Below are 25,062 nucleotides of genomic sequence, written 5' to 3' on the forward strand. Positions count from 1 at the left end.
TTGTGTGAGTTCATTCAAGAGTACAGTGATTGTTTGGTTTCAGCCACATAGTTGTTGGGGCATTTAGTGCACTGGATGAGAGATGCTCAAAATCTTGTCTCTAGAGACCTGCAAATTTGCGGATATCCATTTGATATCTGCTGCTATCTGTGGACTATGTTGGCGGATCGGATGCAGATACAAATGTTGTATCCATGCATGGCTCTACTTGTCTGGCTCACCAACAGAAGTTGGTTCTATAAAAAAAAAAAAAAATAAGACCTCACCCACCTTGGCTCTCTCATATCCTGGGACCAACATGGCTACACCACCACCATACATTCATGTACCTTTCATTTCTAAAAGTGGGGAGGGAGAGCTTTTGTACTCTAGCAGCTATTAGTCCAATATCTGGCAAGTCAGTGAGAGCTTCTGGAAAAAATTAGGCTAAAAGTATTAATATAAGAACAAACATTCTAAAAACAATTTATTTAAGAGCTGATTTGTACATTATAGCAAAATTGCATTATTCAAGAATAAGTTACTTGTACAGTACATACAGAAACAATACATAGAAAATCTACTATACAAGAATTCTGTTGATGAAAAGTAGAGCTTTGAAATAAATGCACTTGATTCCAACAAAACCCTTGTTGGCCTTAATTTGCCTATGGGATAAAAAGGCAGTGAACGATAGAATGCATTCTCAACTCTTACGCTGTGGGCATGTGCTGGCTAAGATAACATCCTGTTCTCATACAACAAGCTTTTATATTGAAATATGGAATATTGTACTCAAACTTGTCAGTCCTGACTGACAGGCCTTATATGCATAGTAAAGTAAAACCACATCAGCTCTAAACTGACAGTTTTCTGTGGTCCAAGGAATATCAACAGTCAGCCAATATTGCATCACGGTGGCACAGACTAGGCTGATTTAATTCTTTGATGATGTTGGCTTTGATGCTTCCTCTGCTGACCTGGACCTTTTCCTCAAAGCTTCACTGCGGAACGCAGCCTTGAAGCAAAAGGATCAATGAGGTTGCTGTCGGTGTTTTAGGTACCCTGTTCTTACCTGCTGGGTTAGCCTCTCCCTGTGGGGTTAGGCCATTCAGTGAGCTAGACCGGAATGGTACTTCCATAGTGATAACACAAACTTCTGCATGGTCTGTCTATCAGGAGGACGTGCAAGAGTTGCCTGTAGGCAGTGCCCATTTGTCAGCAAATAGCAAGTAAGGCTTTTCATATGAATAAGGGGGTGTAGAGTTGGGGGTGGGAGGGCTCTGTTTCTGTTTTGGCACAGCCAGTAGGCTCTATCACAGTTACCTGCTAAACCAGGCTTCTGCCTGGCAATAGGCTGAGCTAGTTGAGGCACTACATACTGTTATGTCTTCACTGTGGAGCGCAGCCCTAATGCTGCTATGAAAAAAGAAACGTTTCACTAGCCCAGCCACCTGTTGTTTCTGTGGAAAACCAGAAATGCTGGTCTCCTTTATGGTGCTAGCCCTTAGACAAGCTGTTTTCAATCAGTCAGCCTGAGAGGTAAGACTTTGGAACCAATCATTTAATTTTGTGTACCCCTTCTCTGGACCCTGAGACTCTAGCAGGGGCTGAGAACCTAGGTCAAAGCAGGCAGCTTGCTGGCAATGTTCCCTGGCATCTGGTAGTTCCAGGGGAGAAGGCACCTGCTCAGCTGCGAAGGTGAAACATGCAGAAGTTCAGTGTCACCCTTTGCCTTTCCATCCTGCTAAGGCTGTGACTATTGAAAGCAACTGTCTTCAGAACGCTTCATAAATGCAGCTAATTCATTGGCCTACAAGATGTTGTTAATGTGCTTTTAAATATAAAAAAATCTTATAAAAGTCAACGTTGAAACATGCCACACACCTTCACGAGTTAATTGGCAAAAAAAATCTTAGAGAAGTCCATAAAATTACTTTGAAGTCGTGTATGTTTCAAGGGCTTAACACTTTGTCCCCAGGTTTCTACTACAGCATTGTGTGTACTGTGTGAGTTATGAAATAGTTTCCCTTCCTCTTCTGTACTGCCAGGACTCAGTCAGACTTGGAAATGTATCACAAGCCAATTACCTTTTAGAAGGGATGGAATTCTGAGAAGTTCAGCTTCCCACGACCTGGGAAAATAGATTAAAGAACTGACCCTGCAATTATTGTATAATTGGTTTTAGGACCCCAACACCAAAGTGAGGGGGAGACGGGAGGTTTTGTTGGAGCAAAACAGGGAAGGACTGGAAGAATATTTGCCCAGGTAAGGAAAGTAGACCTTTGGCTGGAGAAGGAAAGGAATGAGATGGGTCGAACACTGCTGGGGAAGGCTGGAGATGGTGAACAGTCAGTCTGTTGTTTGTTAGCGTTTGGTGTACAATTCTTCAGATTCCATACACAATCCCCTTCAGCAGTGAACTGGAATGGTCTGCCAGCCTTTCAGTCTGGATTATCAAGCTTCTTCCTAGCTTTGGCTAACTTGACAGTGAAATTCTAGAAGGAAACAACTGCAACTTTAGTGAATAATCAGAACAACTTTCCAACTAGGTACCAGGAGAAGGAACTTATAGTCACGTGCTTGGATTTGTTTGCACAGGAGCACTGAATGAATGACAACGAACTTGGTGTATATTGTATTAAGTAAGAAAAACAAGTTCCATTTAGTCCAGAAAGAAGGCCCTAGCAATTCAACATAATTCCAAATATGTGCGTGTTTGGTTACTGCCACTTAAACAATAAGACAGGCCAAAAATCTCAACCCAGAAGCAGCCTGGCTGCTTTGTTTACCCACAGGCATGAGAGCTGTGATGAGCATTCCACCTTCACACCCTGTTCTGTCACAGCCACTCCAGCCTTCCTCTGATCATGGAATGAATACTTTGAGTATGCCTGCCAAAAGTGCAGGTTGGTTAGTGGTCAGTGGGACATGTTGATGGCTTTGGAGCAAGGTTTAGCCTATAAAACAAGCATTTCCTAAGGGTTGCAGAGAGAAGTAGCCATCTTCCACATTGTTCTTCTATTTAGTTCTTGAACCTTGTTTTTTTTAAAAGTCCAAGGGGCAGATCCTTGGCTGGTGGTGGGTCAGAGCTCCGCTGAAGTCACCCAGGGGCAATGGACAATTCACTCCAACTGAGAAGCTACCCTATGGACTTATAAGTGGACTCAGTTTGTCAGACATGGAGGGGAGTGAATTGTTTGGCAGAAACCATCCTGTGGATCGCTCCGCTTACTGAGTGTAAAGGAGCCCTAGTATACTATAGACATATCACTTTGGGCTTGAGAAATACCTTGCCTCAGAGACGTCCTAAGACAAGGGAACAGAGATTGATGGGAGCTTCAGCAGCTTCTTTTGCAAAGCTAGGATGAAGCTGAGATTGTCTTGGTTTTCCTGTCCCTCGCAATCTGCTTGTGCCTTAGAAATGTGTTTGGTGAGGATAAGGGCACTGGCCACTTGAATTCCGTTTATAAAAAATGGAGATGACAGAATTCCAGTTTCTGGTGGTGCAGAAATCTTGGTCCCATTTATGCATATAGAACTTAATTCTATGGCCAGAATTTAAGGGCCATTCCATGAAGGGAGATACTGACTTGACAAAGTGCTGTCAAATGCACGAAAGTGATCTAGAGGGAACAGCATCTTTTGCGAACTTCCAGTAATTGTAAGACATGTACTGGCTGTACAAAATTCAGACATTAAAGGGCTTTTTAAGTTGAATGTCTCTCTGCTTTTTTTTTTTTTTTTTTTTTAAGCGTTGCTCCCTTAAGCCACATTCCAGAGACACTCTTCTACCACAGAGCCCCTTCTGGTGTGGCTCAACTCTGGCGTAACTGAAGTGCTTTACCTTGAAAAGAGGTTGGGTCTAGTGACAATTTTAGGGGTTAGTGAAATTACCTATTTACTGCTTGTGAATCTATAAATCTTAACTCCTAACATACAGCTCTGCACAGACCTGTCTCTCAGGAAAGAAGCACAAAGGCAAATATGTCACATCTCCTCCTGTAACTGTAATTCTAACTGAGGAAATGCCGAAGTCTAACCCTAGTCACAATAAGGTACAAGAAGAAAGGGGGTAATTAGTGCATTCCCCCTTTTGGGTAACTTTGTTCCACCGAAGGGGTTCATGTTGCTTCTCCATAAATAGCAAAAGCGCTGTTAAAAGCCCAACTCTCAAAGTGATTTTCCTGAGACCTACAGGCAAGGGGAATATTGAGGAGAAAAGGTTACACCCAATCTGGCTGGAAAACCATGACACTCGGGTACTGTATTTGCATAGCTTTACTTAACAAAATAGGATCTAGTATTTAAAGAGTTGTTGTGTTTTTTTTTTTTAAATGCAAGCAACAGTGGCTGGTTATCACCACCACTCCTGCTTTGAAGAACCAACCTGAGGTAACATATTGGAAAAAAAACTTTTGCTGAACTCTAGACTTGTGCCTAAAACATTTCCACAGCAGAAAGGAAGTTTTACGCCAAGGCTATGACAAGATGTCAGTCTTCTCTTTTGTCCTCTGATCAGTTACGTTAAGCCTATATTAATAGGAGGAAGTTAGCGTTCACTTTTTAATCGTGACTAATAGATGTAAGCATTTCCTTTGCCCATGGTTGTAGCCGTGACTTCAACAGCTCCACTGTTTGTTTTGTTTTTTTAAATGCTAACGTGCTTTAAGTTAAAGCCTGTACTCTCCATATCCAAAAGTAATGAATGAACTGTTAGGTTAGTGATAAGGCTAGTGCTCTGTTAGAAATATGGAACTATGACTTACGCAACTACCGCACATTCCTTGGCCATCACAAAGTGACTCTTCTTTGCTTATGCACAGCCCAGATCAGTAACTTGTCACAAAGAACTTCAAATCTATTTTTGTCCAATTATGTGGCTGTAATGGAACCTTCTGGTTTCTTTTCTGGGCTCTGTCATGTCAAAAAGGGCAGTGAAGACCAAAAGCACCTCTGACAGAGACTAAGTGAGATATTAGCCTAAAGGGCAGAGAGCCTGGCATGTTAACAGGACCGAGGTGTAAACAGTCATAAAAAGCTTTAATATGTAAAACAGGCCCTTTAACAGGCCTAATATAGGGATCACACCCATAGTGGAGTGAACAATTTATATATCTTACCCCCTCCCTTACCAAAAACAATAAATCCCAAATTACATTCTTTTCATAGGCTTCCCAAAATCTATAGCAGAAGTTCTCTAACAGGGCTCCAAGCCAAAGTGTGTGGTTTGCACCCCTCCCCCACATCGTGTCAGAGTGGTGTGTATTGATTGTCAATAGCCCGAATGTGGCCCCTGCCAGGGGAATCCAGCTCATAGTCAGAGTCCCGCTGCCGGCTGGAGTGCATGATGGCCACATCGCTGTCTTGGAGGCTGTTGGCCAGTTCTTCGGGAGAAGGCACCAGGTGGAAGATCTGTTCTGGCTGAGAACTGTGGTGAATGTCGTCTGGCATGTCTAGCCGGGGGCAGCTGGAGGGACTGAGGGGGGTAAGGTTGAGTTCGGAGCTCCAATTAGGGACGGAGAAAGGGAGCAAGATGGTGTTGCTTGAGCCCAAACCTACAGGGAGAGGGGAAAAAGCCAAGCATTAGGTAACTGGCCAGGGTATGGGCAGGATCCTAAGAGAAACCCAAGCCCTGTTGGCTTAAGACCCACAGCTGAGAAAACTTACCCTTCTCCTGTGTCCTTCCTAAGCACCTAGCTCTTGATCCTGCATGTACCCTGGCCTGTTATCTAATGCTGTGGGGGGGAGGGGGGCGAGTCAGAGGGAGGGTGACAGCACTAGAGAAGGTGTATGGTTACCCTGTCCACACTCTCTGGCTGACTCCCTGCTCATTGCAGCTCCTACTCCCCCCTGTTGGCCAAGGAAGCAGGGGTCTGGGACAGAGAGCTGCTCTGTACCAAAGAGCTGGCTGCAGAGGCAGAGCAGCCTTCAAACTGGCTCTACCTAGAAAGGTTGGGTAAACCTCTCCTTGGTGCAATGTACAGATGGAGGGGTGCCTCCCCCTAAGGTGTCTGTGCCACCAAAAGCATCCGAGGCTGCTCCTGCTCAGCCCATGCTGGTTGGCAGAGGCGTTGAAGCTGCAGCCTACAACTCCAAAGTCTGGAGGTGGTGCTGCTGTGCTTCACCTCCGGTGACCTGTTCCATGCAAAGGAGTTTGTCTGACCTCCTAGAACAGCCTGTTCTGAATCAGATCTCCATGGGAAACGGGCTGAGCGGCCTCTGTGGTTAGACCAGCTTCTCTTTTAGAAAGAAGAAACATACACAGGGTGACTTTCAAGCTTTTTCTATCTGTAGAGGCTCTTCCTGCTCTGAATACAGGCTCCCAGGCCTTGCTGCACCTGTCTGCCCCAAGGAGCCAGTGCAATCACTCAGCTAACAGGCTGCTGCCATTCACTCCCGCTGAATGCAGGAGGGAACTGGGCTTATTTAGTCTGCAGAAGAGAAGAGTGAGGGGGGATTTGAGAGCAGCCTTCAACTGACTGAAGGTGGTTTCCAACGAGGATGGAGCTCGGCTCCTCTCAGCGGTGGCGGATGACAGATCAAGGAGCGATAGTCTCAAGCTACAGTGGGGAAGGTTTAGGTTGGATATTAGGAAAAGCTTTTTCAGGAGGAGGGTAGTGAAGCACTGGAATAGGTTAGCGAGGGAGGTGGTGGAATCTCCATCCTTAGAGACTTTTAAGGCCCAGCTTGACAAAGCCCTGGCTGGGATGATTTAGTTGAGGGTTGGAAGAGACCTCAAGCCCAACCGTATCTTCTATGATTCTCCCTCCTCTTGCTACCCACTCACTGACCAGTTACCGGCATCAGCTCTAGGAATGCAGTGGCAGCTTTGCTCATGTTTGACGGCAGAGCCCATAGCTACCAAAGAGAGGGAGTGAACTCTTCAGGGGAGAGTTCCCTCTAGGAACCTAGGACCTATGACTTTCAGCAGGCCTCTTGGTGCCTGGCCCATACTCCTCCCCTTATCCCTTGAGGCCTGAATTACCTCCTGCTTCAGTTCTCTTCTATCTGCTCTTTCCCTGCAAATTTGTATTCCCTTTGCCAGAGCTAGAGCCTCCAGCATCTGAAAGGTCTGTGCTCATCTAAGTTGGCTTCACACCACAGCATGGTTAAAGAGCACAGTGGTTAACTGTTCTCCATGTCCACTGAAGACAGAACAAGAGGTAACTGGCTTAGACACAAGGAAAAACTTTCTATGGATAAAGCTCATTAAGTAGTGGAGCAGGTTACCAGGGTGACAGTGGTGCTCAGATAGTTGCATCTGACGAAGTGGGTATTCACCCACGAAAGCTCATGCTTCAAAACGTCTGTTAATCTATAAGGTGCCACAGGATTCTCTGCTGCTTTTTCGGTGGGATTTACATCACTGCAGGCTTTTGTTGGAGAAAAACTCAGTTCTCACCTTCTGGTTGGGTGCAGCAAAAAGTCAGATACTTTAAGCAATTGCCTAGAGGGAGAGTGTGTGCGAGGACACAGTGTTTTCCCCTCCTGGCATGTCTTTCTACAGGTAAACAATTACAGGAAGCATTTATACTTTTTGTTACATATAATAAGCAACAGCTGCACATTTGGTTTATATATAGGCCATTTTGATATCTCATTTTTCTCACTTCTATTTAGGCACTAGTCTGCATTTCACCTTATTGACACAAGGTTGCAATAACTTCTCACACAGTGTTTTTTCCACTCCTCTTACCTAATCCTTGCTTTTGCAAACCTCACGTTATTAGGATTATAGCTAGCCTAACTCTTGCTAACAGAGGTGACTGTTTGTTTACATTCAAATCCCTGTCAGTTCTTGCTCTACTTCCACATTTCTAAGAACAGGCTGGACAAACACCTGTCTGGGATGGTCAAGGGTTACTTGGTCCTGCCTCAGCGCAGGGGGCTGGATTCCATGATCCCTTTCAGCCCATTTCTGTGATTCTAGGGGTCAGCTAGGCCCTTAAGATTTCAGCCACACTGTGTTACCTGACCATGGTTTTAAAATGTACAGAAAGAGGCGCCAAGTTCAGGACACAATGTTAAACTGAGCTCCTCCCCCTTTCCTTTCATGGCAGTGTGCAGTTCTGCCACCCACCCTCCCCTACCCCCCCGTCATCTGACTCTCCAACGCTTGATCATAAGGCAACTGAATGAAAGTGCCAGGGGCTCTGTGGAGATTTGTTCTATCCAATCGAAAACCATTCGAGCAGGAACATGCCTCTCTAACCACTTGGGGGTCACAAGGCAGCACTCCAGGCTCGGTCAGGACGGCAGTCTACCCACCTCCACTGAACCTCCAGGAGGAAGTTAGCTAGAGCTCCCCCCTTTGGACTGCGCTCAGTGGAACTCTTAAAATCACAGCTACTGGGCTGCCGCACCTGCACTAGGGCAGTGTAACCCCACTAATCTCATGGCCCGGGGGCGAAGAGGGCTGCGCTGCCACTGCACAAAGCTGTGCAAGTAGAGCTAGTTGGCTTGGGGCCCGCTGCAGGCTCTATGGAGAGGCAGACCATTAACTGCATTTCCTCCATAAACCTAGCGCAGAAGCAGTGCTGAAGTTTATATAACCTGACATGTAATTAGTCTATAGTGACCCCTGGAACACAATTAAAGTGTAGAACTGAAAGGCTCTCCACCTCCTCTAAACGCCACCTCACCCCTTTCAAAGGGGGAGGGGAGGGAGCAGTAAAAGTATCTTACAAGTTGCTTTAAGTCAGGCGAGGGCAGAAGCAGCCAGCAGAGCCAGACGCTGCACCTGGAACCTGAGGCTCCTACATTCAAGCCTGTGCTGAATGGCTTCTGTGATTGCAGAGTCCAGCAGGGTAACACCCACTGCAGCAGGAGGCCGGACAGCTGCTTCAGGAATCCCGCTGGCCTGGTCTGGCCACATGTCGCACCAGAGCTGTGAGGGGAGACTGGGCGGTTGGCACAGATTTTTGCTCTCAGGATGAAGAGGAAAAGCACTGCTGAAACTAAAGGGTCGACATAGAGGCACCTGGAAACGGAGGCTCTATCATTGACACTTGGGATAAAAAATACCTGGTGTTATCAGCTCTCTCCTCATTCGAGGGTTGTGCGTGAGCTCCTGCCAGAATCGCTTCCCTCCTGGGTAAGCGTGTCCAGCACAGTGCACGGATGACAGCAGCAAGGAGCATGGTGTTGCTAGGCACCGGCACCAGCTGCTGAGCGCTGGGGGAAAGGGAGGGGAGTGACAGGATAGGCCTGTGGGCTAATTTAGTTTAGCCAACAGTCCAACAGGCCCACAGCCCTGGCCCAAGGGGGCCAGGATCCACCTTTGACGCCTGCGAGCCATCCACTGGGCACCTGGCTGCCGGCTTTGCTGAGGCACTAAGGTAGCAGCAGGGGAGGCAGGGGGGGTCAGCCTGATCATTATGGGCCATGTTGAACGCTAACCTTGTGGTATTAGTGTGGCTGCAGGCCTCAGAGGGGCTCCAGCAGGTACTCTAGGCCGGGCTTGGGATTAATTCAATAATTAATTAAGCCATAATTAATTAAGGTCTAATGCTTTGGCTCAATTAACAGACCGGATGGTCCGAGCAGCGTTGGCTGGTTGGAACGTGGGTGAGGCCGGCCGGCCCCAGCGGCATGCAGAGAGGAGAGGCTGGCAGCTTCTCAGAGCAGGGGGCACAGTAGCTGCCCCAGGAGCGACTGCCAACTGCAGCCATGCCTGGGGCCAGGGATGAGGCCGGTGGGGGACAGCTGCTCTCCAGTGGGGCGATGGGGAGGGAAGAGAGACAAACTTCCCTCTCTGGGACGTGCACACGTAGCGCCCCTACCCCCTCATACCTTGGGGCGATGGGATGACCACCACGTAGCTGGAGAGCTTGACGTTGCAGGCCGCGCCGCACTCCAGAGGGATGGGGCACTGCTGGAAGTGGTGCAGCATGTCCAGGATGGAGGGGAAGCGCAGGTGCTGCACCCGGCACTGCCCCCACTCGGTCAGCGAGAGCCGCAGGTGCTGTGAGGGAGATGGGCGCGTTACAAAGCTGCTGGCTCAGCTGGGATGGGGGAGTGGCAGCGAGCTGGGGCCAGAGGCTGGTGGCTGGGCACAGGCAGCAGAACTGAGCCCCATCTGTATCACCGGGAGCAGGTCCCTTGAGCCAAACACAACCGGTTTGCAATGCCAGGGTTTACTTTCCTCGGCAGAGGCAGGTTCTTTCCTTCCCTCACCCCAAGAGTCGGACCAGCCTGGCCTTGGTCAGGTTACGTCCTGTGCTGGGAGGGGTGGGATTGTCTCCTGCCATGAGGGGATGGCAGGGCAGGGGCGGGAGCAGCCATGTTTCCCCAGGGGCTCTGAGCCAGTCGCCAGTGGGGAAGGCTTCTGCAAGCAGGCCTATGGCTGTTCAGAGCCTTCCGCGAGGGCCATAGGCCTCCAAAGGCCAAACACTGGAGCTCAGGAGAGACCTGAAAATTGCCCTGCCTCTGGGTCTTGGCTCTCAGCCCTCAGAGCATGGGCCGGGGTGTTGGAGTCAGACACCCCCAGGGTAGAACAGCCCAAAGACACGCGGGAGCCTCGACCCAGGGCGCGTTAGAAACAAGGCTGCCCAAATACCACTGCTGGTGTTCTCCGGAGGAACGCTGGCTCAGCAGGGAGAGGGGGCTCAGACCCCTCTCTGAACGGCAGCGGTCTGCGTGGGGAGGGCTCAGGTGTCCGTCAAGTCGACCAGAGAGAGAGGAAACCCTGAGCAGAAAAGTAGGGCTGGCGCCTCTCGCACCTCCCCCCGCACAGGCCCTACCTTTGCTCGTCCTTGGAAATTGAAGGTGAGGACGTATTCACCCCTGCGGGTTTCGCTCTGTCGAACAAGGAAAACCCCGTGGCCTTCCAGCCCCTGCAGCTGCACAAGTTGGGCGGCTTTGACACGCGAAATGGGGCCGTGGAACCAGGGGTAGGACAAGAGGAACTGGTCGGTTTTCTGGCTGGACGGCTCTGGCTGCCCACAGTGCATAGCGCCTGGGGAGGAAGAAGAGCATTAGAGGCACAGCCGTGGGGACAGGCCCGGCGGGAGAAATGCTGCCACCCGATAGGCCAAACTCTGAGCAGGGCTGAGGGGCTCTGGGAAAGCTGAAGCTTTGGCCACAGCCCAAGTGGGCCCAGCTTTGCCACTCCCTGGCAGGCTGCCCACCCCCACCCTGTGGGATCAGCGCCTTGAAATCCCCACTCAGCAGGGCAGGGCAGGGCTCCTACTCCGTTGCTCTCTGGAAAGCATCTGGCACAGCTTGGGCAGGACTTGGAGCCAATAAACCATCCTGAGCTGGTCAAACAGCAAAAGCCCAACTGGTGACAATGAGAACATGAGCAGCCCTAAACACATGGATCTGGTTGGCACTAGGCCCGCCCGACCCCTCGTCCCCCTCGCCACACAAGAGCCACATCCCTGCTTAGCTGCCATCTCACATCATTACTGTGCGTCACATGCCTTAGTGAGAGAAGCTGGTGCCCCCCCCCCCCACTCCCCCAACATGCCGTGTGACGGGCTCCCCCAGCACCCTGCATGGTTTAGCTCTGAATCAGTCACTGGCCACTTTTGCTTTAGCCAGAGTCTCATTTACGCCAGGTCCTTCGCCTTGCGGTACCGGCATTCGGCAACAGCACAGAGGGAGCTGTGTGACACTGAAACGCAGCGTTCAAACTATCAATAAACCCCTTGTTTCCTGTCAACTCAACCTGAGAGCCAGGCAACCCTAGTTCCTCTTTCCAAGAAACACAGGCACCACCCTGACATTTCAGAGTTGGAACAGGAGAGAATCTCAAGCTCTCCCTCCGCTCACCCCCCAGCTCCCAAAGCAGCTGCTGTCAGTTCCAGAACGGTTCTGGGGACCATGGTTCATATTTAAGCTCTTGGCTGGAAAGAAGGCAAAAGCAGGGTGCTAATCGGACCCTCCTGCCTCAGCCTCCCACTGGCACGGTGCTGTGAATCAGCTTTGTGTGTCAGCGCCTGATGAGTAGTTTCTTGCCAGAGGATTGGGAGCACATGTCTTGCAGGGACAGGTGAGCAGAGCGGTAAACTCTCAGAATCCTGCTCTGCAGGGGGGCCGAGGGTGCTTAGCTCCCTCCCAGATCCAGGGGAGTTTAAGGGTGCTGAGTCCTTCACAGGATCAAGCCCCCGATCAGCAGTTCTACCTGACCCAGAAGCTGTGTAATTCTCTAGGCTAGTGCTCCAGTTGCTGCCCTGGGCTGGTTGTTCCTCATTCGCTCTCCAACCAGAGACCTTGGCTAGTTTCCTGGGGCTCCTCGCTGGGCTTCAGCATCAGCTCTCTCAGGTAGGAGCCACCTCCACCCCGACCCACTGGAGATACTCCCTGGGTGACTGGCACTAGACACCCCTGCAAGTGGTGCCCCCTGGAGCCGCTCGCGCCAGCAGTGAGGTATGGCTGGGAGCCCCAGGACTGCTGCAGGCTGGTAAAGGTCCGTCTGCTCTGTTACCCCTTAGCCATCAGGGACTCTCCCATGCAGGGCACTCACCTTGCGTAAGGGCGTCGGTGCTGCCAGTTGCAGGGCTGGACATCACGGTGTCAGAGTGCTGGCCTGACAGCAGCTCTACATCGGCTCCCCCGGACCTGCCAGGAAGACACAGGAAAGATGTCACGGCTTCTGTCACTGAACCCAGGTGGAGAACCGGCTGCTCCACTCGGCAAAGCACCAGGGCGAACGAGAAACACAGCTCCCTTTGTGCAAATGTGCCAGGCAGAGAGACTGCCTGGACGGGAACGTGACAGCTCAGCCGCTGCCCAGAATTCAGGGCTCGTGAGGACACTAAAATGCTGGGAAATTCCAAGTGTTTTTATGAATTAAAAAAAAAAAAAAATCCGAGGAAAACAAGTTTCTAAACACTGCGGGGCTCTCTCTCTCTCCAGAAATCTCCTCTGACCATGGGCAGGTCACAGCCCCGCCTGCTGCCTCAGTTTCCCCATCTGTCTCCACCTGTGTGAAGTGCCTTCAGGCGTAGATGGGGATGCTCAGGGGAGGAGAGAAAGGACGGTGCTGGAGATAGACCTGGGGGGGCGGGCTGCCTGGCCAACCAGGGCCGAGTATATTGCTGGCCTGCATAACTGGAGAAATACAGTGCTGAGCTCCTTGGGGCTAACGAGACTCGGCTGCCAGCCCTGGAGCTGCCCAGGGGTTGACTCAGTGCACTGGAGCAGCCTGGGAGGCACCCTTGGCTTGCAACAGAGGCTGTATTCAGCCCCCGCCCCCTCCCTGTGTTTGAGGTAGGGGCAGGTTTCCCTGCTTCAGGGTGGGCCTCAGCTCCCCCCTTGGGTACAGCTGCACCGTCCCTGCCCCTGAACAACCTGTGAGCTCTCGGGACGGGGCTGAGGTTGAGCACTCAGCACGACGGGGCCCTGCTCCTCTGGGCACAGCTGCGATGCAAACAGGAACCAGAGGAAAAGGGCACATGCTGCCCTGGAAATGCATAAGTATCCCCTAAATACACAGGGGCAGGGAGAAGATCTCAGGGACCCCTGGAATGGTGCTGTGCCCTCTAAGAACTACTCGAGCTGACCTCTGCCCAGACCCCACCATAGGGGGTGGTTACAGCCATCCCCCCACTTCCCCATAGGTACCATCCCCACGTGCAGCAGACTGCACAGCACCCTCCAGCCCCTCTCTCCCCAGCCCAGACAGCCCCAGCAGCAGATGGCACTGGGGCAGGTGTAGACTTCTACCCAGCAGGGCTCTGCACCAAGATCTGTGAGCCTCAATGTCCCCAGCCTGCCAGGGGCTGCGAGGCCACCCTGAGTGCATTGAGTCTCTGTGCAGCTGCTGCTACAAGGGGCTGATGCTCCCTGTGCAGCCAGGACCCAGGTTCTGACAAGTGCCAGGCCCTAGGGTGGGGATCCACGGCCAAGGGCTGAAGCAATCCATGGGGCCTCAGTAGGGCTGGAGTCAAACCAAGGCACACTGGGTTCCCAGAGGCCGGGCCGGAAGCAGGCCCTAAGTCAGGGGTTGGCAATCTGCGGCACGCAAGCTGATTTTTAATGGCACGCTGCTGGGGTCCCGGCCCCACTCAGCCCCCCCCCCCCCATCGCTATCTCCTGTGGGGGGCAGGAGGCAGACGTTTGGTCTTGCCGGCAGCCAAGCTCCTCACTCCCCTACTTCTTCCCCCAGCGTGATGCTTTCCTGCCCCTTCCCCTCCCACTCCCTCTACCTGCCCCTGATCAGCTGATCGTCCTTGCAAGGGGGAGGGGGAGCAGAGCCACAGCTTGCTTGCTGCTCCACAGAGGAGGCAGAGAAGAGGTGGAGATGAGCCTCTGGGGAAAGGGGTGGAATCGGGGCATAACCCTTCCAGCCCCCTGCTGTGAGAACCCTAGCCCTCTGCCCTGACCCCTGAATCCCCCCCACACACACACCCAGCGCTCTGCCCTGACCCATACACCCCCACATACATATACTCAGCCCCTCCACACCCTGTGCCCTGACTCTTGCACCTTCCCACATCTCCACCCCCATCCTGAGCACCAAACACATTCCCACACATTCCCATCTGCACCCCCGGTCTGGGGTCCCAGCTGTCAGCCCCGCTCAGCCCGCTGCCGATCTGGGGTCCTGGGTGCTGGCCCCTTGCCAGCCAGGGTCCTACAGGACCCACTCAGCCCGCTGCTGAACTAGGTGAACGGAACCCCAGACCGGCAGCGGGCTGAGCGGGCCGGCAGCATAGGATCTACATTTTAATTTAATTTTAAATGACGCTTCTTACACATTTTGAAAACCTTGTTTACTTTACATACGACAATAGTTTAGTTCTATAATACAGACTTACAGAGAGAGACCTTCTAGAAACGTTAAACTATATTACTGGCACGCGAACCCTTACGTTGAAGTGAGTAAGTGAAGACTCGGCACACTGCTTCTGAAAGGTTGCCGAGCCCTGCCCTAAGTCATGGGAACAAGGGGCACAGCAGGGCCCGGGGAAGCAGAGCGCTCCGTAAATCACAACAAGGCTCGGCCCTGACACGCCACAGGGTATTTCAATAACAGGAAGCGCCTTGCTCGCAGGACTGGGCGATAGCCGGGCCAGCCGGGGCTTCCAGCGCTTCCTCCCCAGGGAGCAGCACTACCACCTCGCTGTGCCAACCCAGTGCCCCTCAGAGCCAGGTCCCCCGTCTCCCCTGGCCTTCTAAGCAGGGATTTGGGAATCATGCCAGCCGGCCCCTCCCAGGAGCTTTGGGAACACAGGCTGGCAGCTCTCCACCATGAGCCAGGGAACCACAGTCCTGGAGTTCGAGGCCCAGAAAGGGGCAGAGACCAAGCTCACGGAGTGCAGCAGCACAACCCAGGCTTTGGGGCGCCCCGCCACGCCCTGCTGAATCCTTCCATCTCGCTCAGGGCTAGGGCCCAATTACTCCCCAGTATAGTTCCCCAGCCCAGGTGACTCACACCAGGGATGTGTCTGGCCCAGCATGGCTGGGCTGGCTCACCACTAGCCCAAGGGAGCCCAGCCATCACCTGAAGAGCCCAATTCCCAGGCAGTGGGTGGGCAGGGGGTCAGGACGGGGGGAAGACCGCACCCCCGCCCTCAATCCACAGCAAGGCCCAGGCTCGTGGGACCCACAGGGGTGAGCTCGGCCTGGGAAACCGCCAGCCACACATGCAGAGCAGGCCCTGGCAGCCTGAAGGGTGAGTGTGTCCATGGCGGGAGCAGAGCCACATGGCCGTGGGAGGAAGAGCCTAGGAGGGGAGATGGCGCTCCGCGGCTCCTGGGAGGCAGGACAGGAGAGCAGCCCAGCTGGGCGGTGTGATGTTCCGGGCAGCAGCTTGTGTCAACGGAGCCCTGCTTGCAGGGCTCCAGCTCACTGGCCCTTCACCTCCTTCCCCAGAAGCACTCGCAGCGCATCCCCCACACCCTGATTTGCAGAGTGCGCCGGGCGGCACAGGCTGGTGGTAGCTGGCACAGGGGCCTGCCCTCCACCCAGGGAAGGAAGCCACTTGCTCTGCCCTCCCCTCGCTGCCATCCCAGCAGCAGCATGCCGGGAGTGAGGAATCCCAGTCCCCAGCCAGCCCGGCTCCTGGCAGGTGTTCAGAACATCTGGCTCTGGCCACTTATTAGGAGGGCTGGCTGCCAGGAAAGGCTTGGCTGGCACTTGGGGGAATCCCCACGCACCCGAGGGCAGGCTCCGAGCCACAGTTGCAGAGGAGTCTCCGGGGGCAGGGGCATTTCCGTTTGCAATGCAGACCACCCAGGGGATCCTCAGCTGGCAGGAGGAACTTCCTTCAGTCCCTCAAGTGCTCCCCCAGACCGCTGTGGGCCTGGGCAAGCTCCTTTAATGACACTAACTCTGTGACAGGTGTTTAAGGTGGCGCTGGCTGGCTGTATTTCCATATTAGTGCCCGAGCCGGGCAGCTCTGCCAAGTGTGCCAACGTCCCAGTCTCTGCCACCAGCGGGGGCTTCGCGCCAGGGTGACGGATCCCGAGGACCCCGCCCTCCACGGGCGTTGACCCTGTGAGCAAGTTCCCCCTCCCTGTTGTGCTGGATTTGAAATCCGACATTTTCAGCACAGAGAGGGGAGGGCATAAGTGGCCCAGGGAAAAGCCTGGGCAGGTCTCCCAGGGAGCCGCATGGCACTGGGCTACTCTCACCTGCCACCACTGGCTGCCGGAGGCTGGAGAAGCCAGGCCAGCCACTCTGCATTCTCGTAAAGGGCTTTGGACTGTGGCTTGTAGCACCTGTGTCTTGATGCAGCCTCTTCCTAGAGCCAAGATCTGGGCACATGGAGCCCTGGGGCCTAGCAAAACTGTGGGCAAACTGGCCTGGAAGGGCTCACCCACCCAGCTTGGCCTTGCCAGCTGCAGGCTCTGCCAGTGACTCCCCTGCAGCCCTCGCTCAGGGTGTCTGGAAATCCCGGCCCAGAGACACCCCTTCTCACCAGGCCCACACATGGCTACGGCAATGGGACAGCTCCATCTTGGGATTCCCAGAGCACAGCTCTGCCCAGACCAATGCAGGGCCTCAGCCCCTTCCCTTCCCTCGGCCTCCAATGGAAGCCAGAGGCCCAAAGCACCCAGCAGGGCTGGGCCCTAGATGGGCAATGTTTCCAGGAGCTCAGCTGACCTGCCCTGTGCATTTGAAGGGCTCAAAGCCACCCAGTCACTAAGAAGCAGAGAGTCAAAGGTCCGTGTCCTGAGGCCCATGGGCGGGAGGTGGAGTTTGGACCGGGGGAGCAGGAGGAGGGTAACAAGGGGCAGCTCCTCCACCATCTGGCCTGGGCATCCCTTCAGCTCTGCGTGGGGAACGTGTGCACAGGCGATGCCCACTGGAGTCTCAGGCAGGGGCCCAGCCCCCAGGGAGGGAGTCGCACCCATCGAGTGTAACTGTCAAGAGACAACTGTTCCCAGTGTCACATGAACTAGGGGTCAACCAAAGCAAGCGCCCAAGCAACTGGCCCGAGCGCTCCTTACCCTCGGGCCAGACATTCTTTGATTTCGGCTGTCCAGGAACTCAGCTGCTGCTCGTCCCCAGCCTCGAATACAATGTCTGTGCAGTTATTCACCTAGACAGGAGAGAAGGTGGGTGTTGGACGGACGCCTCGTGGCACAAAAACACAGCTACCCTGTCCCACCCAGGTCTCCACGGCCCACCCCACAGGAGCGGGGATTTCCGCCTGAGTCCTGAGAATCAGCTACAGTATCACTTCCTTCACAGCCTCTCCCACCAGCCCCTGGGAGTTCCCTCTCTCTTCTTCCCTCTGGCTCTCTGCTTCCCCACCCTGCTCTCCCTCCCACCCCGGCTCGGCAGCCGTCTCCAGTGGAAATGATTCATGGCCTCTGCAGCGGAAAGGAAGGGGAGGAAGGAAACTCTTGTGGGGAAGGCTCTGGCTCCAGGGCGGGGAAATCTGGGCCACTTACTTCCTAGAGGAACTTGGCCACTTATGGCTTCACATTCCACCTGCCCCTCACTGGGCCCCCATGGCTGGGCGGCACAAGTGACTGTGGTCAGAATGCTGTGCCTGCAGTCAGGGAACTGAAGAGTAAGTCCTGCACCATGGCCCCTGGAGCCAGCGGTTCTCAAACTGCAGTGGCCCCCAGAGTCCAGGCTAGCTCTGCGACTTGTACCCAATTGCTTTTGTGGGCATGGGGCAGGACATGCCAGCCCCTGGAGAGAGAGGGAGAGGACTGCTTGGGGAGAAGGAGGCCAGGCAGCAGAGCGGCACCAGAAGCAGAGCAGATGGGAGGGGGAGACGTGTGCTTCGCACAGGGCAACCTCAGCACAAACAGAGACCAGAAGCCAGTGTGGCAGTCACACCTCTGGGAGTCTTGGTCCCCAGTCTAAGGATGGGAAGCCTCTAGCAGAAGAACAGAGGTAACTAGGAATGATGGCTGCCTCACCAGGTGCCCACAGCAGCATGGGCACAGCTTGGGGGCCCGGCACATGCGCCTAAAGGAGAGGATACACGTGACAGGGTGTTCTCCCAGCTTTGGGATAGGCAGCAGGCAGAGAAAGGGACGACAGTCTGGGAAGGGGCTGGTGCCAGCTCAGTCGTCCCCTCTTGGGGAAGGAATGGACAAGCGCTGCTATGAAGAATCTGGTCACTGCAGCGTCTACAGAGCAGCAGTGGGGGCGGGCACCAAGGAGGGGGTGACAGATGACAAACCGGCTCCTGGGATCCCCCAGCCCAGATGCTGCCAATGACACGGGTAGCATTTACCATCCGTCTGCTGGTCTCCAGGGGGCCAGATCCCCCTTCAGCCCAGTGAATTATCCACACAAGGAAATACCCTGCATCTAACCAGCGTGACTGCAAGCTGAGAGAAAGCTACCAGGGAAGGCAGCGGCCTGAAGGGAACACCCAGCCCAAGCCAACAGCACCCACTCCCCCACAAGCAGAAGAGGAACTGAAATTTGGCATCAGAGCTCCAGCAAACACGTGCTGCGAAGGGAGAAGGAAACCCAGAGCCTGTGATGTGCCCTGAGGCAGCTGCTGAGTCGATGCAAGGAGGCTGCTCACCCAGACAGAAGGCGCCTGGCTCTGCTCCACCTGCACACTCAGACTGCAGGCCCCGGGGCTGTTTGAGCAGCAGCTCCAGCACCCATTTGGAACATGCCGAGGCTGCGCCTGCAGGGAGAGCCACAGAGCCCACGCTCGCTGTCCTGTACACGCCCCAGAGCTGTCTCTTGTGACAGGGCCTCTGGGTTCCCCAACCCAGACTCAGGAGCCTCTGCTGGGCCCCTTGGTACTGGCAGGAAGAGAGCTGGGATGCGGCAAGGCTCTGGCAGAGGGCTCCACTGTATGACGAGCGGCAGGCACTGACTGACGCGCATGGGCATCAGCCCTGTAAAGTGCCCTTGCTGCCCCAATGGCTGGTAACTGCTGGCCTGTTTGAACTCGGATCGCTGACAGGGGCAGAGAACGAGACACAGATTGAGGTCACGTGTTGGGCCGGCCCTGGACTTTCACAGAGCATTCGCTCTCTGCTGCAGGACTCTGCCTGGGGCTCAGAGCCAGGCAGTAGATCTCTCTGGCCCCCATCCCAGGGGTCACTGCCCGTAGAACCCTACGGTCAGTCCTCGCGGGCCTTCCATAAGGGCAGGGGAGATGCAGCCCCTACCTTGAGTACAAAGGTGTTCAAGTTGTCTGGCATCTCGAGGCGGGTGCATCTCCGGATCTCTTGGACAGCGGAGCAGGTCGTGAGCAGCTTGGGTTTGGAGCACTGGAAAGAGAAAGAGAGATCACTGAGCGTGCAGAACCAGAACCCTGGCACCCGGAATGACACGGAGCCCACCCGGAGACTCTTAAGGCTGGGCCTCATCCTTTGTGATGCTAAGCACCCTCAGCTCCCACTGCCCAGCATGGGAACGGAGGGTGCCCACATGTGGCAAGAGGTGCGCTGCAGGGAAAGCACCAAGACCTGCTCCTAATGGGAGGTGGGAGTGGGGAGGGGAGGGCGGAAAATCACAGATTTCGGCTCCCTGCTGACCTGACTGAATTGTTACTAGCAACCTTGTGGTGAAAGGCTCTGGGTCCTGCTTCCTGTCTCCAGGGGCATCCAGCATATCACCCAGCAGAGACGTACATTGCGTGCCAAGATAGTAATATTCTACGGAAGAAGGTTAAACTAGTAAACAGTTCTCATCTGCTCTGCAGCATTGCATCTTGGCTGCTGTTCGTGACCCCTGCTGGAGCCCATTTTGGCTTCAGTTAAATGAGACAAACTTCAGAACAACTTCTGAGGCAGCCCCTGGCATTGCATTTTAACCTCTACTGTCCAGATTTGCAGAAACACAAACCAGCCCTTTGTGCTTAAGCAAATAACTGGCACAAGCTACCAAAACAAGACAGAGGTTCTGCAAGGAATCACAATCAATGTTTTGCACAACATCTGGCCCTGACACTCTCCACTCAGACATGCGGCGCAGTCAGCTTCCTTGCAACCTCCTAATGGGATAAAAACAACAGACACCAGCCTGAAGGCAGCTGATCTCTAACACATGAGCTGTACTCTTGCTCCTAAGCTTGCAAATCTGGGCTCCTCGCTTTACCCGGAGAAGAGCTTCAGAGCCTCATTGTTTACCCCCTTTCGAGATCGACATGTGCAAGCAATTGCTTTTTAATCAACAACAACTATGGGAAAGTACTGCAAAAGTAAACTACATTACCGCATAATCTGGTTCCCAGATGCAGGCTAAGTTTCCTCCCACAAATCAGGGCTGCCAAGTTGCATGGCCCTGCTGCTATACGTTCTCTAGGCCTCCTAACCTTTCATCTTCGTCGTTCTCGGAGAACTAAACTATCAGCCTGATTTTCAAATCCCTATTTATAGGCCAGACTGCACAGAGCTCAAGTGGAAAAGGCACCAACATTTCCAGGGCTGTTCCCAATTAGGCCTTTTGGCGCAGTCTGAAACATTGCAGTTTTGATGCCGCAAATCAGGACCCAGTGCTCAGCCACCATGAAAGGTTTGCATGCCTCCTGGTACCCCCGGGCAGGATTCTGCAAACAGCTGTCAAAAACAGAAATTCTCCATGGCGGGACTTCAGTGGAGTTACATCAGGGGAACGCTGGGCTTGTGGACTTGAAAATCTGACATGGGATGCAGCTCTTTAAGTTTAAAAGGCATGATCAAGATTTTCTAAAGTGGCTAGTGATGTGGGATGCCCAATTAGACACACCTTAAAGGGGTCTGGTTTTCCGGGCATGGATGATCAGTGTTACAAGCGTGCTCTTGGTCTGTGTACATGTAAAGACATGTAACAGATAAGGTGCCAATAGAAAATACACAGTGTCACATGGGTTTGCTACAATGAGAATGTCGTGCCCTGCAAATGGCTCCCTCTGAGCAGCTCTTTCCATCAGCTCTAAAGATGGGGTTGGACGCACCCGGAAGCCCCTTTAAGGTTCTGGGGTTGGGCACCCAAACTCAGTAACCTCTTTGTAAAATCTTGGCCCATGTGTTTTTCAACCCCTCACCCCCCAGTTTTGTTATCCAAGTGACTAATACACAGGAGAGGATTAAAACTCCATGAATCCTAAACAGTGAGTTTACTTTTCACTGTGCTTGCTGTTTGTTTAAACCTAGATCTGGCCCCAGAAAAACAGACTGGAGAAGAACTCGGGCCTTCCACTTAGCACAACGAGAACACCGAGCCAGTTCCTAGCTGGCCAGAATTCCCACCACCAGCATCAACGGCACATCCTCACATTTTCCTATTCCCGGACATCTAACGAGAAAGCGCCTGAGTCCGATCTATCCTGGCAGCCTTGGATACATTCCTGACTCTTGCGTGGGCTGCTGCGCTGGCCTCTAACTGAAACATCTGTTCGATGACCCTGAAAATCCCTGAAGGTGTAAAAAGGATCACAGGAACTGCTGCTCGGCTGGGCTGCTCAGCTGTGGTTTAAAAGAACCAGCACTTCTTCCCTCTCCCCGGGAGAAATCTCCCTGAGCCCAGGCTCTGGACACCCTTTCAATCCTAGTTATACCTATAAGGTTTATGGCCCGCTCCAGGGAGGGGAATTCCACCCTCTGAAAGCTACGCAGAGTGCACAGGACTTGTTTAAATAGGCAGAGTAAGCTAGTGGAAGGAGCCAGTCAACCTGACTTCAGTAAAAGGGCAGAGGCCCAGACAGCCCTGTTGCAGGAACATCATTGGTCAACCCTTAGAAAAGGGAGGGACCAGAAGGAATGAGGCCAATCAGTCAGGTGGGGTAAATCAAACAGGGTAAGAAACGAGAAGTGCCAGTCTGTTGGAACCCTGGGATGGTGGGTGGTCCCCCAAAGGAACAAAAGACCTGCCCCCGCTGATGAGGGAGAGCCACGGGGGTCTCTATAGAGCAGGTACAGTCTGGGCAATGGCAGGGCAAACATTCCCCACCCTTTCCCACCATCACCTGCTCTGTTCCAGCCTTTGCTTCCACCAAGGGGGCCAGTTAATACTAACTTGGCAAGTGGTTTCCAGGCTGTGGACACCCATCCACTAAAAACCCTCATGCTTCATGGCATGAGCCAGTCCCTGTGAGGGGTCAGGAAGGAACTTACTCTAGGGGCAGGTCACTCCATACATGGCTGGGGGGTTTCTTGCACCTTCCTCTGAAGCAGCCTTGTCAGACAGAGGATCTGGACGACGACTGAAGGCGCAGTGCTGTGATCCAGTTGTATTAACATCAGTAGCACTAGTGACTGGGGAGGAACCTGGATGCTCTCTCTGGAGCAGAAAAAAACAGACTCAAGGGGAAAAACCCAGCGGGGATCAATTTCCATTTGTCAGAACCATGTGGCTTTTCAGATGGGCCCGTATGTGTGAAACCACTAGCACTGTTATTACTTCGTCTTGAAACTAATGAGCCATTTTGAAATCCAAGTGAGCAAAGCTAGTTAAGGAAGGAAATGGAGGCAGTGACACCCCTTTATATTTTTACCAGAAACTCTTCGCTTCTGGGAGCAGTTACCAGCCTCAGCCAATGACCTGGGCTTTTCCACCGGGATCTGAGTTAACATCTTTGGTTGGGATGAGCTGCATGATTCATTGGTGTCAAACAGAACAGCAAGGAAGTAATCCCTGCAAAGCTGCTAACAGATGGTCCCTTCGTGGCCAGCGCAGAAAGTGTCCCTATGTCAGATCGTCCAGCCCTTGAGAATCGGGACAACTGATCACCCCAAAGACTGGCCAGCCCCACATAGAGAGAAGTCACCGGGCATTTCTCTGGAACTACTACATACGAAGCCAGTCAGGACTCTGGGGGAGCCTCCTCTCTGAGCAGACTGTCTCCAGAGCAAGAAGTTCACACAGCTTCAACTTTCCTGGGCCTGACCTCGGACCATTCAGCATCCTCTTCCCACATGGTGCACTTCCCACAGTGAGTCCGCCCAGGTGGGGTCCTGGGGAAGCCAGAGGGCCCTGGACCCCCAACTCCGCAGTCAGACGTGACTCTCAGCCAGCCAGTAAAACAGAAGGTTTATTAGATGACAGGAACACGGCCCTAACCGGAGCTTGTAGGTACAGAGAATAGGACCCCTAAGTCATGTCAATTTTGGGGCCAGGGAGGCCAGAGCCCTGGAGGTCAGGGGCCAGGAGGTCACCTGATCTCTTTGTTCTCCAACACCTTCAGTCGACACCTTTGCAGAAGAGGGGCCCAGGCCATCGGTTGCCAAGAGACAGGGGGTCGGCCATTCTCTGTGCAGACATCATCACACTGGCTCTCTAGGGCTCTGTAACAATCACACCCCCTTATCCTACCACCTAGATACTTAAGAACTGCATAGGGGAAACTGAGGCACCCACACAGTATTTAGAGAAAACTTAAGACCATTCTCACTTCATCACACTGTGTCAATGGGGTATTTGGTGAAGGGAAAACTTGTTGAACAAGTGCAATTATAAATGAACAGTGGCAAAGCTGGCTTGGTTCAATACTCAGATGAAACACAGAGATTCAGTCTGAGGCCCTGAACTTGGAGCAGGTTGGCACTGTGGTCTCAAACCAAGGGAGTGGGGAATTATGCTCGTCAGTTTCACCTACAGATTGCTCAGCCAGCCTCATCCAAGCGCTGAGGAAATGGCCACTGAATGGCACCCGCATGGAGCTCACTGCCAGGAGAATGAGGCGCAGGGGCAAAACCTGCCCTGTTCGAGGGCTTGGGTGTGGGGGGAGAGGGTAGGGGGAAATGTTGCAGGGTAGTTCCCTGGTGGCTTGGACTGAGCCGGCTTTAGCCTGAGCAGCAAAGTGTGCCTAGGTCAGAGACACTGAACTCAGCATCCCACTGATCACTGCCCTATCCCATCGACCCAGTTCCAAGGCTGTCTCCCCTTCCCCTGCCAGGCCACCATTCTCCCAGCCAGTTCTCCAGGGCCCGGCCCCAGGCAGGAAAAGCTCCTCTCCTACTTGGCACTGCCAGAGCATCCCAGGGATGTGGCTGGCCTGACGTCCTAGAGCATGCCCACTATTACCATGCTGGCACAGGACACACACAGGAGGCCATGCTGACGAGAGGCCCTAAACTGGCCATTTCCCACCTGTCACAGTCCCACACCCAGCTCAGCAACAAGGCAGAGACAACAGGTGCACTTTGAGCTATGGCCAGGAGCGGCGCCAGGGTTTCTGATGCGCTAGGCGGACGGCCGTTTCGCCGCCCCCCACGACTCCAGTGGAGCTGCCACAGTCGTGTCGGCGGGAGGTCCGCTGGTCTAAAGGCTCCAGTGGACCTGCCGCAGGCATGACTGCGGTAGGTCCGCCGGAGCCTTTAGACCAGCGCACCATCCGCCGGCACGACTGCGGTAGCTCCACCGGAGCCGCCACAGCAGCGGACCGTCCGCCGGCACGACTGCGGTAGGTTCCCCGGAGCTGTGTGCCGCCCCCCTGGCAAAATAGCGCCCCCCAAAATTCTGGCGACCTAGGCAATGGCTAAATGGTAGCGCCGGCCCTGGCTACCGCCTACAGGTCACCAGCGTTCACGGGCCAGATTCACCTGGGCTTGATATGGTGCATTCCACTGGCATCACCAGAGCGGCTCTGGATTTACACCCGCGTGACTGAGGGCAGAATCTGCCCCTGGGCATCTCAGTCAGCCCACAAGAGTGAACTACCAAGCTGATGGCGATGGGCCACTGCTCACCCCGAGCACTGTGCTGAGAGCAGCCCAC

The 25,062-nt window shown here is 53.6% G+C and overlaps 1 protein-coding gene across 5 annotated transcripts in view; it reads right to left on the reverse strand.

Moving 5' to 3' along the window:
• Positions 1–453: 453 nt before the first annotated feature.
• The window catches only part of SH2B3 (SH2B adaptor protein 3), a 102,385-nt gene continuing 77,776 nt past the window's right edge, over positions 454–25,062 (reverse strand). For 4 of the 5 annotated variants that reach the window (XM_032800496.2, XM_032800500.2, XM_032800499.2 and 1 more), the window contains exons 3-8: positions 19,533–19,634; positions 17,385–17,476; positions 12,452–12,546; positions 10,725–10,939; positions 9,775–9,946; positions 454–5,537 (exon numbers count right to left, since the gene is read on the reverse strand). In XM_032800496.2, the coding sequence (XP_032656387.1) occupies positions 5,233–5,537; positions 9,775–9,946; positions 10,725–10,939; positions 12,452–12,546; positions 17,385–17,476; positions 19,533–19,634 (981 nt within the window). In that variant the 3' untranslated portion in view covers positions 454–5,232. The remainder of the gene's footprint in view (positions 5,538–9,774; positions 9,947–10,724; positions 10,940–12,451; positions 12,547–17,384; positions 17,477–19,532; positions 19,635–25,062) is intronic. The other variant, XM_032800502.2, reaches the window with a different exon arrangement.

The sequence above is a fragment of the Chelonoidis abingdonii genome, chromosome 22, assembly GCF_003597395.2.
Source record: "Chelonoidis abingdonii isolate Lonesome George chromosome 22, CheloAbing_2.0, whole genome shotgun sequence".
Lineage (NCBI taxonomy): Eukaryota > Metazoa > Chordata > Testudines > Testudinidae > Chelonoidis > Chelonoidis abingdonii.